Source organism: Gobio gobio, assembly GCF_949357685.1.
Source record: "Gobio gobio genome assembly, chromosome: 21".
Classification (NCBI taxonomy): domain Eukaryota; kingdom Metazoa; phylum Chordata; class Actinopteri; order Cypriniformes; family Gobionidae; genus Gobio; species Gobio gobio.
Genome location: NC_137117.1, coordinates 42781376 through 42795835, shown reverse-complemented (window position 1 = coordinate 42795835; position 14460 = coordinate 42781376). Strand labels below are relative to the sequence as shown.

Sequence of the window (14460 nt, the reverse complement as noted above, 5' to 3'; positions counted from 1 at the left end):
GTGAAATCGACTCGATTCTACAAAATATAAAACATTTCCTTACACTAAACACATAACCCTAATTATAAAGTGGACAAAAAAACCCATAATGCATGCTAATTATGATTTGGAACCAAGGAATCAAATGCTAGAAACATACAAAACAACAACAAACTCTTTTGAAATATATGGAAATGGTAGAGAATTCCTATTTGACCTTAGGGTTTCGGTGCGTTCACGCCATGTCGTAATGCCCGTAATTACGAGATTTCAACTTGTAAGTGTTCACGTGGAGCTCGTGAGAGTTTTCTGAGAGCTCCTGCTTGTACCGCCCCAGGCCCAGATCCAGCATTTATAACCATTGCGTACGCACAAAGCAGGCCCTGGAAGAGGCGTACGACCACTTCCTACACATAAGTTGTCATTTATAATATCAAACTTGACGAGAACATTTTCGTTTGACGAACATTTTGGAGCAGTTTGGCAAAACCGATGGTGAGCAGATGAAGGAAAACCACTTTAAATCCTCATATGAGTCCTAATCATAAATACAGTCCATGTTCACAATAACAGTTTGAATCAACAAAAGAATTATTTAAAGGATTAGTTCACTTCAAAATGAAGTATTCCTGATAATTCACCCCATCTCATCCAAGGTGTTCGTGTCTTTCTTTCTTCAGTAGGAAAGAAATTACGTTTTTTGAGGAAAACAATCCAGGATTTTTCACTGAATGTTGGTTGTCACTGAAGTCCATTATGTGGAGAAAAATCCTGGATTGTTTTCCTCAAAAAACGTAATTTCTTTTCTAGAAGGTCCAAATCAATGCAGTTTCAACAGAGGATCTGCATGATCCCAGCCGAGGAATAGGGTCTTATCTAGCCAAACCATCGGCCATTTTCAATTAAAAAAAAAAAAATGTGTATACTTTTTAACCTCAAATGCGCGATTTGGACCTTCAACTCGTTGGTTGCAATTGAAGACCATTATGTCGATTAAAAAAAATCCTGGAATGTTTTCCTAAAAAACGTTCGATTTTTCGACTGAAGAAAGAAAGGCATGAACATCTTGGATGAGGTGAGGGTGTAAAAAGTAAATTAACAGAAAATGTTCATTTTGAAGTGAACTAATCCTTTAAACTGATATACATTTATATTAAATATGCAATTATCATTAACGGAGTTACGCACTTAAATTATATGAAATCATTATCCAGAAGTTACAACATTTTTTATATTCTAATAAATAGAAATATTTGTAGTGGATGTGCTGCTTTTGAACACTTTTCCAGTGGCATTGAATGTTTTAACTTTTAACTAATAGCAGAGCACATGGTGTGAGAAAATATTTTTGCGCGAATAATCCGTTTCCATTAAAAATATAAAGCAATTAAAAATACAATTTGGCCAGTGGAAAAGATTGAGAAAAACTTTCTCTGAAATGTGTTTTATACTATTTTGATTTATTTATTAAAAAACGAGGCTACTGAATGATTTTTAGCAATGAGCCCTCCGTATTTCATATTTTCCTCATATCTTGTAACGTTAAACCTGGTATCATGTGAATGAATATGCATGTGCAAATGATATGCAGATGAGGATATGCATAGTAAAACTAGGCGTTGTAAGCTCCATATATGGTTGTTTTACAGGGTGGAGATGCTTGTATAGGTAGGGACACACTAAACCGACGCCAAAGAAACAGCACCTGAACGCACCAAAAGGACTACAGGCTAACGTTCTGCTAATTCTGCAGATATATTCGTCTTCATTTGTCATTAAAAAAAGTTTAACTAAGACTGCAGGTATGCAAACCATAAACAAAACAGCGCTTGCTTACCGTTGTGAATATCAATCATGCTGATCACATTGTTTATGCCACTCGACGCATGTTATTAAGAGAATATTTGCGCAGTGTTGCTCAGGTAAGATGACGTAGAATTATAACAGCCTTCTGTCTGTTCATCAGACTTGTTTGCTAAGCTGAACAGCCAATCAGAGTTCACCGACGGCCCGGCGCTGATTCTACATGTTGAATCGGCCGAAAACAACAACAATGGCGTCCGACTAGAGCCATTTCCTGGAACACGCCAGGAAAAAAAAAGTTGACCGACGTTCAAAAACGACCTGGCGTTGCCTGACCATTGGCGTGCTCTGTCCCTGGCTTAAGTACAATCTTCCGCTGACTGGGTTTTATAAAGGACATTTTGTGTAGGTTCTGGAAAGTTTTATAAACGAGGCCCCAGATGTGGGCCGACACTATGTTGCTGTCTGGGACCTGACTGCTGCAGATTCATTTCGCCGTTGATAGTGTTGAAATAGAAACTCATAATTCCCAGTCCGAAGACGTGAACAGCTTCGAGTAGATGAGTTGTCATCGCGAAATGACGGTCGTGAACACAGCATTTGATTCCAAACTGTTCCATTAGCAATACATTCATTAGGAAACTTAAAACTGTGTCCTGTAAACAAAGATCTGTAGAAAAGCAGAGGTACTTGTAGATATCGGCCAGTACGTTACCCTAGATTTAATTTGACCCTAAAACACAACACAATGCAATGTGTTATTCAAAACACATGCCAATCAATATGGAGCGTTGTGACTTTTCTTTTGGACTTAGATCCACAACACAGCAACAAGCTATAAAAATGTCTTTTTTTTTTTCTTTTTAAACAAAATTTGACAAGCAACAGGACATTTCGTTGGTAGGTACTTGGACACAGTGTAAGAGTAGCAATTGTTTAGCTTTATAGGAGTAAAAAAAGACCCCAAACATTGGCGCAAAAACTCCATGAGCGTCAAACACAGAGAGAATCAAACATTAGAGAGAAGTGCTTGGAGCGCTGAACATGCTACACGGATAGATTACACTGCCGGTCAATGAGACAAGAGTGTAATTAGCTTCGATCCCGTATAATTATCCGTTACAAGACACAAGTACAACGGCAGAACGCTCTCTCTCTAACCGCCTCCTCCTCTCGTGTCATCATACGAAACCGCCGTCCGTTCAGTTTAACAGCAACAAACTCTCTTCCCAAGATCAGCCTCACATAAGAAGCATATTTCAGTGCTTGTTTTTACATCACAGTTATCTTATTGATCTGTTCCCTCACGATAATCACAATAACAGTAGAACAATTAACTAAAAAAAAATTCATAAAAGAATGAATTAATATGAGGGCCAGCCTCTTTGATGAACACACACACACAAACACACGCTCACAAATACGCATTACGAAGCCTCTAAGATCTCTAAACGACATAAACACGTGTAATATGCTATTATGATGGAAAGGGCCTCATTCATGATTCATAAATGACTGACGTGGATGTTTCACAATGAATGAAGAATGAAGACATGTTCTGTGGAAATTGTTCAGAAAGCTATTTGCATAAGTTCAATGCGAACTAAATATGGAACTAATAATTTAGTCATTTTTGTGTTTCATGAAGGAGGCCCAAGGTGTGTGTGTGTTTGGTCTAATAAAGTGGCTCGTTCTGCCATATGCATGTCCAAATTTAGCTCAAGAAATTAACCGACAGTAACACTCAGAATTAGACAATTGTTGGCTCTTGTAAAACACACACACACACACACACACACCCCTTGTTTCGATATGAGGTGAGTACACACGCAGAGAGGCAGCAGCATATTGCTCAAAATGCAAAGCATGTCAAATTTGTTTGTGAAGGGTAGTGCGTGGGAAACACTCTTAAAATATCTACACAATGTAAGCGAATGGAAAAACTCCTCTAGAGGCACAGACCTCAAAATGTTTGTTCGTCAGACAATCCAACTACTTTAAATGGCCAGCAGACCCACATAAATACAGCGTAACAAATTTGAAAGATAGCCTCATCTAGCTCTTATGACACATATCCCGGTGTACAGAGCGGAAACACACGATCATTCGGACGAAGATGCATTTCGCTGGCTTGTATACGGCTCTTGTGTTCGTTAGAGACGCCATTTTGTGTCTTTTAGTCAATGTTTACTAGCTCTGATATGCATTAAAATGACTAGGGAAAACCGGCCAACAATATTAATGACAAATCTTGCACTACCATCCGTGAGATCAACTAAAGGCTGCTGGCTATTTAAAAAGAGGTTCAAGCCCTGGGAAATGCCCCAACTTCCTGTTTTAGTGGAATATAGATCAACACTGGAAAGGAAACGGTGCTTGTCAAGCCATTTCATGGGGTCAATCTATAGGGGCAAGAAGTTAGCCGGTAAATGAGCATGTTTTTATCGACTACGTGAGGGTTTCACGAGTGAATCCTCGCACACAAACGTGTGATCTACTGTGAGTGTCAGTGCATGCTTATTTATTATATATTTGATTTTTGTTTTTTAAATCTTGTATTTATTTGTTGATATTCTAACACACAGAACCAGCTGTGTTTGTTCCTGGCAGACGAAAGGGCATATTCCCCAAACCCTACAATGGCTATTCTGAAGTCGTTCAGCATTACGGTCATTGACCTGTCCGATTTCTCACTCATGCTGTAAACATGTGACTTCACCCCCTCGGCGAAGTCTGATTAGAAGACACCCCGTATCGGATCTGAGGGGAAGCCAGCATTTGGGGTTTTGGATTCCAGAAGAGATCAATGATAGACATACAGTGGATCAGTGACAAAGAAAAAAAAAGGTAAAATGTGATGAAATTTGCTTAAAAAAAATGCTGTAAAAAAGTAATAAATTAAAAAAGCACAGAAACGAGGATCTGTGGAATCCCCCCCGCCTTTCCTAAAACAAAACAACTTCAGAAATAACGTGGTGTAGTATGTGGCATGTGTCTCTCCTGCCCGTCCCTTGAGTTCTGTCAGTAATCGGCGACGGGCGCCAGTTCTCGACTGAGCGTCACTGACACATTCGTGTAAAGACTCTTCCGGGACACTAGAGGGGAGTAATTCAAGTTATTCAGGCCATCCAGACTCTGTCTTTCCTTAGATCTACGGAGCAATTTGTATCTGAAAAGCAAAAGAAGATCATGTGTCAAGTCTTCAGCAAACAAAACTTTGAATAATTCCATAATTATCATAAGAAAGGGTTTAGGAACGATTTACAAAAATGTTCTGCTCATGAATAAGGTCTAATCTTACAAAAATTGGGCCTTTTTGGTTACAGTTTTTTTACTTTTTCTCAATACTTGCGTCATTTTTAAAAAACTCTTCTTCACACAGGTCTCCTAATTAGGGTTGGGTACCGAAACCCGGTGCCAATATGGTACTTATATAACCGGTATGTACCGGACCGAAACAGAACGCAGATTTCGGTTCCTCATTTCGGTGCCAAAATTCAAACGTGCTTTCGCGCTTTGGCTGAGCCAGAGACAGACGCTCAGCGCTCGTCACATCACAACTCATGACAACTATTCAGTGTTTTCAACCACATCTCATGACAACTATTCAGTGTTTTCAACCACATCTCATGACAACTATTCAGTGTTTTCAACCACATCTCATGACAACTATTCAGTGTTTTCAACCACATCTCATGACAACTATTCAGTGTTTTCAACCACATCATGTTTATTTCAGGTTTCAGACATTTAAATGCTCATAAGTAGGCTACTAGCAAAAAACACACACTGATGTCTATGGAAGCGGCAATGACAATCCTTTCAGACGGTTATAATTTGACTAACGTTATGTGTTTTATTCAAATCAGATACATGCACATTATATAGTAACCTATATAGTTTACTCTATTCTTCTTCCAGTTCACTTTCATGTATTTCGTGAGACGAGAATGAACTCAAATGTTGTAAATCCGACAGATCTGATTCTGAGGCGCAAACTAACATGGCGCATGGCTTTATAGATCAACTAACACACATTCACTCACACATTTGAACATCAGATAGTTCGTGACACAGTTAAGAAGTTTGTGAATATTTTGAATAAAAAGAAAAAGCTAAATAAACCCGATACAGCTGAGCTGTCAGCGCTATTGCGGCTGCTGTGTGTCATGTGAGAAACATGACGTGTCGCCATGGAAACATTAAGGCGATGTGTTCTAAAATATTTAGCCAGAGAATATGATCATATTTCAAAATAAAGCTGAAGCTGGAAGCTGGTTTGTAGCAGACCAAGAACACAGACGACTGCTGTTATTACTGTAACTGTTATTTAGAGTTATATTAGGCTTGTTGTAGTTGGGTTAGGTGGCTTAGGTTTTACTGTGAATTTGTAAATAAGTCAATAATAATTTATTGTGTTTTGTATTTATTTATATTCATACATTTAGGTATACATTCAACTTTTAATAAATGGTTCAATTTAAATAAAAAAATAAAAAGCCATTTAATGTCATCCACCTCGTTTTGTGGCCTTTTTTTTTAAAGTATCGGTTCAGGAACCGTTTAGGCACCGGAACCGTTTTAAAAGTATCGGTTTGGCACCGGAATCGAAAAAAAAACCAAACGATACCCAACCCTACTCCTAACCAACTCTCATCTTGTCACAGTGGTTAATTTCACATTCAAAATGCACGAACACTTCATTCACTAGCAAAGGTTTCACTCAACAAACACACTTTGTCACAGACCTAAAAACACTAACTTCAGGGAGCATTATACAATCATTTCTTTTGTATTTCTTTACAAAAGCAGAATGACCCTCTCTACTGCTTATAATTCAGCCGTAGATGCTACATAGTCCATATTTACATGACAGTACAAGTCATGTAAATAAGTTTCCGCTTTTGAATGGATGGTAATGAATTGAAGGTGTTCAGTTACATCTCATTGCTTTGATAGTATATATTTTAATTCAGAATATATTTCATTACAATATTACTGTAGAAATGTAGCAAATTTCTGTCTTATTCAGTTTTGTACCATGGTATTATTTTGAACTTTTGAAAACAGTGTAATCATGTGCAAATTGGTGGTTGTTGTGTCGAAGTCAGAAAATAATTCATGTAATTTGAAAGATGTCGTCATTGAATGCATTTTGTGCCAAAGCAATGATAAATGACCCACTGTTTAGACTGATGTTGTGATCACTATGTGAAGAGTTTTGAAAAAAATGACCAAAGTATTGAGAAATGAGCAAAAAACGTAAAAAAACGTAAGAAACGTAAAATCATTCTAGAGGGCCAAAGTGTCCACTTGGAGGACAACTACATGCGTTCAGGATGTCATTTGGGACATGGCATTATAAATGGAGGCTTTGGGATTTAGAAGAGGCCTGTCTTCGACTTACCTGCCCAGAAACTGGACTTCCCCTCGGTGGTGGTGTGGTATAGACATGTAACGACCAAGTTCTCCATGAGGTCGACTCACTTTATAGCCGGCAAACTGAACCCTGAAACGAAACGTATGTATATTAGTCCAAGATCACTGCAAAAACTATCAAAGTGAAGGTGTATTTATAATATTTACTAGGAACTATTTAACTATACTGTATAGATTTAGGTTACAATAGATTTGGCCAAAATTAATGTATTCTATCGACAAATGTCAAGTCAAGTCAACTTTATTTATAAAGCGCTTTTTACAATGCAGATTGTTTCAAAGCAGCTTCACGGCGTTAAACAGGAAAATAATGACAATGTGGGCTTTAGATCAGTAATTTAGTTTAAATGGTTAATTTAGTTTATTAATTAGATTTATTTGGATATTTAGTTGACAATGTAGTGTCCCCAACTGTGTTTCATAACTCAGGACAAAGTGAGTAGTATTTGGCTATCCTTACCACAATGAAGTTTATTTAGCTGGGCATTTAGTATACATCTTTAAAACTAATGAGAGTCAGTCTACTTTTATATGAAATATCCTTAAGTGTACTTGGTTTATACTGACACAGTAAGTATTCAGAAAGGTATATTTGGCACATACTTTTTGATCGAGATATACTTAAGAAAAGTATAATTTAGTATTCTAAGTGTACTTGGCCAGTTGTCTTTGCTCTTTTGTAGTCACACATTTTGGATTATTTGAGATACTCCAGCATACAGTATGTTTTACATATCTTCAAAACATACAGGTTTATAGTTTATAGCTTTGGGATGGAAAAGCTTATAGCAAAAAATACATGGTTGGAACTGGAGAGACAGATAAACATTCGGCAGATTTACTTTATTAATAAGTTCTTTTAAGGTGACGTTGTTACATTGCACTTACTCAAATAAGTACAAAGTGATATTATTTAATTACATGTACTTACTAGAGAGTTGTGGTAAGGGTTAGTGTTTGGTTTAGGGTTAGTTACTTGCATTATTTACTGTTATTACTATAGTAAGTACATGTAGTAACGTATATGTATGATGTTAAGCTCAAGTTGTTTACTGAGGGTATACTTCAAAATGTTAAAAGTGATCTAGGATATAGCTAGTAAACTAACTAGTGCTGTCAAACGATTAATCGTAATTAATCGCGTCCAAAATTAAAGTTTGTGTTTACATAATATATGTGTACTGTGTATAATTATTATGTACATATAAATACACACACGGATATATATATATATTTAAGAAAAATGCGTTATATTTATATATAAAATATTAAAATGTATATATATAATATAAATATATTAGGGCTGTCAAACAATTAACTGTGATTAATCGCATCTAAAATAAAAGTTTGTGTTTACAATGTATGTGTGTACTGCATATTTATATATATATATATTTGAATACACACTCATTCATGTATAAGAAATATTTGCATGTATATACTGCAGCAGCACTGGCTGCGAGATACGTGTGTGTGTGTGTGCGTGTGTGTGTGTGTGCCAGAGCCTGAGAGACAACAGGTGAATGTGTGTGTAATGTGTGTGTGTTGCATCTGACCTCAGTGTGTTTCCCTATTGTCCACCACAGTAACCCTCAGTACATGTGAGTGTGTATATATGTTAAAACGCTGTGGTATCAAATGTTCTAATTTGTTACACTGTTTATTTAAGTTTAAGTTATGTTGTAATATTTTCCTCTATTATTTTGATGTTTATTATTAATGTTCATGTATAATTATTTATGTTCATATATTCCTAGCTTTGGCTTGTATGATTTACATTCATGCCAATAAAGCAATTTTGAATTTGAATATACTGAATAAACATATATTTTCTTAAATATATACACCCATGTGTGTGTACATAATAATTCTACACAGTACACACACATATATTATTATTAATATATATATTATTATATATTAACACAAACTTTTATTTTGGATGTGTTTAATCGCAATGAGTCGTTTGACAGCCCTAAAACTAACAGTAATAATAATAAGTTCACTCGTAGTATAGTTCACAGAACAGAAAACTCTAACCTCATAAATGTGACCTCTCCATGTAAAATAAAACAGGTTTTATTGGGCTAGAGATTTCTTCATCTCATTCTTGTGAAAGAGCATTTGATTTAAACATATTCAAAAGTACTCTTAATCTTTTAGCAGTAAACCGTTTTAATTGAGGAAATGATTAATGAGAGCCATTGGGCCCTATTTTAACGATCTGAAACGCAAGTGTAAAAACGCGAAGCGCAAGTAACTTTGTGGGCGGGTCTCGGCGCTGTTGCTATTTTCCCGGCGGGATAAATGGCTCTTGCGCCCGGCGCAAATCTAAAATGGGTTGGTCTGAAGTAGCTTCATTATTCATGGGTGTGGTTTGGGCGTAACGTGAATAAACCAATCCGAGCGTCATCCAACATTCCCTTTAAAAGCAGGTGCGCAAGTTCCATAATGGATTGCTATTATTATGGCGTATTTACCAGGCGCACGCCAGGAGCGGTTCACAGCCGAGGAGACTGATGAGCTTGTAAGAGCAGTGAAAGACAGAGAAGTGAAGTTGTAATGTTGTACATTATGGTAAAGGTGATTTCACAGTCTTTTTTTTTTTCAGTCTTTCAGTTTTTTCAGTTTTTCAGTCGATTTTTTTTCCTGGTTCTTGACGGACAAACCAATTTGTCAGATGTCCTTATATACATATATGTCTTGCCACTATTGGGCAAACAGGTCTTATCCTTAATTATTACAATTAGCCTGAATCATTTGTAAGCTAGATTTATGCCTATTTTTTCACATCTTCACAACCACAATGATTTCCGTCATCTCATGTGTTAATATTTTTTTAGTGTAACAATTTATGATTTGCAAAAATAACTGTTGCATCTGTGTAGATTACATGAGCAAAGTGTATGCGCGTTGTGCACGCTATACATTATGGTCAAGCATGCGCCCTTAAAATAGCATAATGAACAACGCGCAACGCGCCACTGACTTTAGACTAGGTTTTTTCTGGTCAGTGGCGCAATTGTTTAATGGAACAGCAAAATAGCACCAGGGATTGTTTGCGCCGGAACACGCCTCCTTTTTTGCGCTGAACCGCCCAGGGAGCGCAAGTGCATTCACTAGTTTAGCGACGTGCTTCTGTGGAGGGAAAAGCGCGCTTTGCGCTTGTGCAAAATAGGAATGACACATGCGTCGGTGTACAAAGTCAATTGCGCTGGGTGCAAGATAGGGCCCATTGTCAGTTACTGCTTTTATAGTATGCACTATAGATTTAGTGGGATCCAGATAGTCCAGTCCAGGAAGCATTACTATCCGTTTTTACAGTAAACTGGGAGTGTCTTTTCTGAAAAGACATGAGATCATTGATCACGTACCTGTGCCAAAGGTCGTCGTCTTCCCCTCCCCAGCCCCAGAATGCATTGGGAAAGCCATTTATCTTTCTGAACTGTTCCACGGTCATCCCGCTCACGCCACCAAAGAACTCCTCATATGGAAGCCTGCATATTCAAAGAGGTGCTTATATCAAAAATGAGCACCATTTCAAAATCACACGTGAGGAAAACAGTGTATTATGAAAACTTACATGTAAGAGTACTTGTTGAGTTTGACCGCAAAGTGTCTTGGCATTTCACCACAACCATAATAGTTGCGGTCATTCTCCAGAATGTGGTCAACATCGTGGAATATCACACAATCCCAGTTCAAGTCCTTCATGGCCTCTTTGAAACCGACATTAAACAGCATGGCACGATTAAACGGCTCATTTCCTGCCTGTAGACACACACAAATGCTTTTTTTTACTTCCTGTCCTTTACTCTTAGCACTACTTTAACCCATAAGAACCCACAGTGACACGGGTGTCACAAACACTGGTCATTATCTGGAAAGGTCTTTTTAAAGCAATATCCCTAAATTTCAACTCAGGAAGTCCATAAGTGACATATAAGGAACACCCAGGTTCAGTCATGTGACAATTTGTGAATTTTTTTGTTGCCGTGGCAACGTTTCCAAAATGGTGGTCTGTCTGGTTAGCGCATGTTGCAGTGTGAGCAATTTTTTAATACGCTTGTTTTTGTGACTAAAGGTATGTTTCAACCCATGCAACAATTCTAACATTTTAATAACTTATCGTAGATTACACTTAACCTGATTTTAATACATTTCTTAAACAAATTGATATAAAACAAGTTATGAAAATATTGTGGTGACGTATATGTCACATCGGGCTGTTAACCTTACAACAGTTGGTGGAATTTTGATGTTATGTATTTGTCATATTAAGAAAAATATTAATGAGCTGCTCAATTCATTGAGCAGATTCAATATTTTTTTTAGTGTTATATATTTTCTCTATGTTTTATATAAAATCTGGGACCCTGTTAAAATGTTAACAGCACTGTTTAATATAATTGAAATATTGATTGGTATTGATCTGCACCAAATGTCAGGAAATCATGCATACTTGGGAAAATGACAAAATGACATACCATGGTGCTGACAAAATGTTACGCAACTGTTTTCAGACTCTACTAGATCTCACTGACAACAATGATTCTTCAAATCAGCAAGCAGGGGATAAATGTTGGAAGATCCGCCTATGGCTTGATATGTTTTGTTAATAATTTTTTAATAATATGCATAATTTTGATAAATGTTGTGGAAAAGAAAAGAAACAGAAAAAAACTGCTATTTAGCAAAAAAAATATGAAATGTTTTTTTTTTAACTGAGAAATAAATGCCCAATGTGACATATATGTAACATTACAGACCACTCACAAGGAGGGGCTGTATTTCAAAAACAACTGCAGAAACATGTTACAAGTGGTCCATTAAGCCTGTTTTATATGCCCCATCATTTTCCTATAAGGATAAATTGGTCCGGGTTCTTATGGGGTAAAATGACAATTCGTAATAGCACATATGAGCAGAATGAATTTTTACAATTGCTGTGACAGTCCAAACCTTATGGGTGTGTTTAGAAAAGCATATACAAATATGTACAGTTGTGCTAAAATGACTTTATATACATTGATTATTACACACACAGGGATGCGCAGCAGCACACACACATGCCAAATAAATTAAAGGATTATTACATTATACATATTAAAAGGAACATAATTAATTACAAATAAAAGGAACATAATTCTTCCTCTCTGGAGAAGCGCTCAGTCTTTCCGCCATGTAAATAGCGAATCCGCCATGGTGCGAGCGCAACTGGCTTTTAAAGGGAATGTGAGATGAGACTCTGATTGGTTTATTGCACGTTACGCCCAAAACACACCCACGACTCATTAAGAGACGAGGTACAACCCTTTTGGACCGTGTGCCGGGTGCGCCAACCGCTTTTCCCGTCGTTAAACTAGCAAAAGTGCATCTGTGCCATGAGCTTCATTAAAATAGGAGCCCACCTGTTCAATGATGTAGAAGCCGAATTGCAATCTCTGCCTCTGCAGTGCTGGGATCAGATGGCGGAAAAGTATTGGAAGGTGCTCATGGCGATTTCGGAAAGGAACCAAGATGGCCACCTAGAACATGTGAAATAGGAAAACAACAGCCAAAAATGAGGAAATCAATTCTCACCCTTACAGAAAAATATCTTTCCCATGTGAGCGTCAAAACTTCCCAGCATTGTATTGCATTTCTACCACTGGGATAGCCATTTAAATAGAGAACATGTGTGTGTGTGTGTGTGTGTGTGGTCCTGGTAAAAGGGGACAAAATGTCCCCACAAAGATGGCAATATCCAAAATCCCTGTCCTTGTGGAGACATTTTTTGGTCCCCATGAGGAAAACAGCTTATAAATCAGAGTGATGTTTTTTTGAAAAAAATGCAGAACGTTTTTTGTGGTGGGTAGGTTTATGGGTAGGGTTAGTGTGTGTGTGTGTGTGTGTGTGTGTGTGTGTGTGTGTGTGTGTGTGTGTGTGTGTGTGTGCGTTTAGGGGTAAGGCAAGGCAAGGCAAGGCAAGTTTATTTGTATAGCACATTTCATACACAGTGGCAATTCAAAGTGCTTTACACAGAAATGAAATAAAAATATTACAGTTATAATAGGAATTTAAAGAAATAAAAAATAAAGAAAATATTGAAAGATAAAAATAAAGAGTATAATTAAAAATAAAAATAAAAACAGGGTTAAATTTAAGCATATAAATTAAAATGCAAGCAGTTCGGACAAAGCACGTACAGTGGCACAGTGCTCATTCAGTAAATGCACAGCTGAACAGATGTGTTTTGAGTCTGGATTTGAAAGTGGCTACTGTTTGAGCACATCTGATCTGTTCAGGAAGCTGGTTCCAGCTACGGCTGGCATAATAGCTAAAAGCAGACTCTCCTTGCTTTGAGTGAACCCTTGGTATTTCTAATTGACTTGATCCTGATGATCTGAGTGATCTGTTGGGTTTGTATTTAATCAGCATATCTGCAATGTATTGAGGTCCTAGGTCATTGAGTGATTTATATACAAGTAATAGCACTTTAAAATCGATCCTAAATGTAACTGGAAGCCAGTGTAAAGATCTGAGGACTGGTGTGATATGGTCATATTTTCTGGTTCTGCTCAGGATCCTGGCAGCAGCGTTCTGTATGAGCTGCAGCTGTCTAATGGTCTTTTTGGGAAGGCCGGTGAGAAGACCATTACAATAATCCACCCTGCTGGTGATAAAAGCATGAACGAGTTTCTCTAAGTCTTGCCTGGAAACAAAGCATCTAATTCTTGATATATTTTTGAGATGATAGTAAGCGGATTTAGTTATTGCTTTGACATGACTATTGAAACTCAGGTCTGACTCCAAAATCACACCAAGATTCCTGACTTGATTTTTTGATTTCAGGCCTTTAGCCTCAAGATATGCATTCACCTTGAGAATTTCATCTTTGTTTCCAAATGTAGTAATTTCAGTTTTGTCTTTGTTTAACTGAAGAAAGTTTTGGCACATCCAACTGTTAACTTCATCAATGCATTTACATAGAGAGTCAATGGGGCTGTAGTCATTAGGTGATAGGGCTAAGTAGATCTGGGTGTCGTCAGCATAGCTGTGGTAAGCCATTTTGTTATTTTTCATTATTTGGCTCAGTGGTAGCATGTACAGGTTGAATAGGAGTGGTGCAAGAATTGACCCTTGTGGGACTCCGCATGTCATGGATGTCCACTCAGACTTATGGTCACCTATACTCACATAATAACCTCTCCCTTCTAAGTATGACCTGAACCATTTGAGGACCATTCCAGAAAGCCC

At 37.3% G+C, this 14460-nt stretch overlaps 1 protein-coding gene across 2 annotated transcripts in view; it reads right to left on the bottom strand.

Annotated features, from left to right (window-relative positions):
* Window positions 1-1448: 1448 nt before the first annotated feature.
* b4galt5 (UDP-Gal:betaGlcNAc beta 1,4- galactosyltransferase, polypeptide 5) overlaps window positions 1449-14460 on the bottom strand; it is a 56557-nt gene continuing 43545 nt past the window's right edge. The window contains exons 5-9 of one of the 2 annotated variants that reach the window (XM_079803108.1): window positions 12633-12749; window positions 10805-10992; window positions 10596-10718; window positions 7190-7291; window positions 1449-4951 (exon numbers count right to left, since the gene is read on the bottom strand). In XM_079803108.1, coding sequence (XP_079659234.1) covers window positions 4804-4951; window positions 7190-7291; window positions 10596-10718; window positions 10805-10992; window positions 12633-12749 — 678 coding nt within the window. In that variant the 3' untranslated portion in view covers window positions 1449-4803. The remainder of the gene's footprint in view (window positions 4952-7189; window positions 7292-10595; window positions 10719-10804; window positions 10993-12632; window positions 12750-14460) is intronic. The other variant, XM_079803109.1, reaches the window with a different exon arrangement.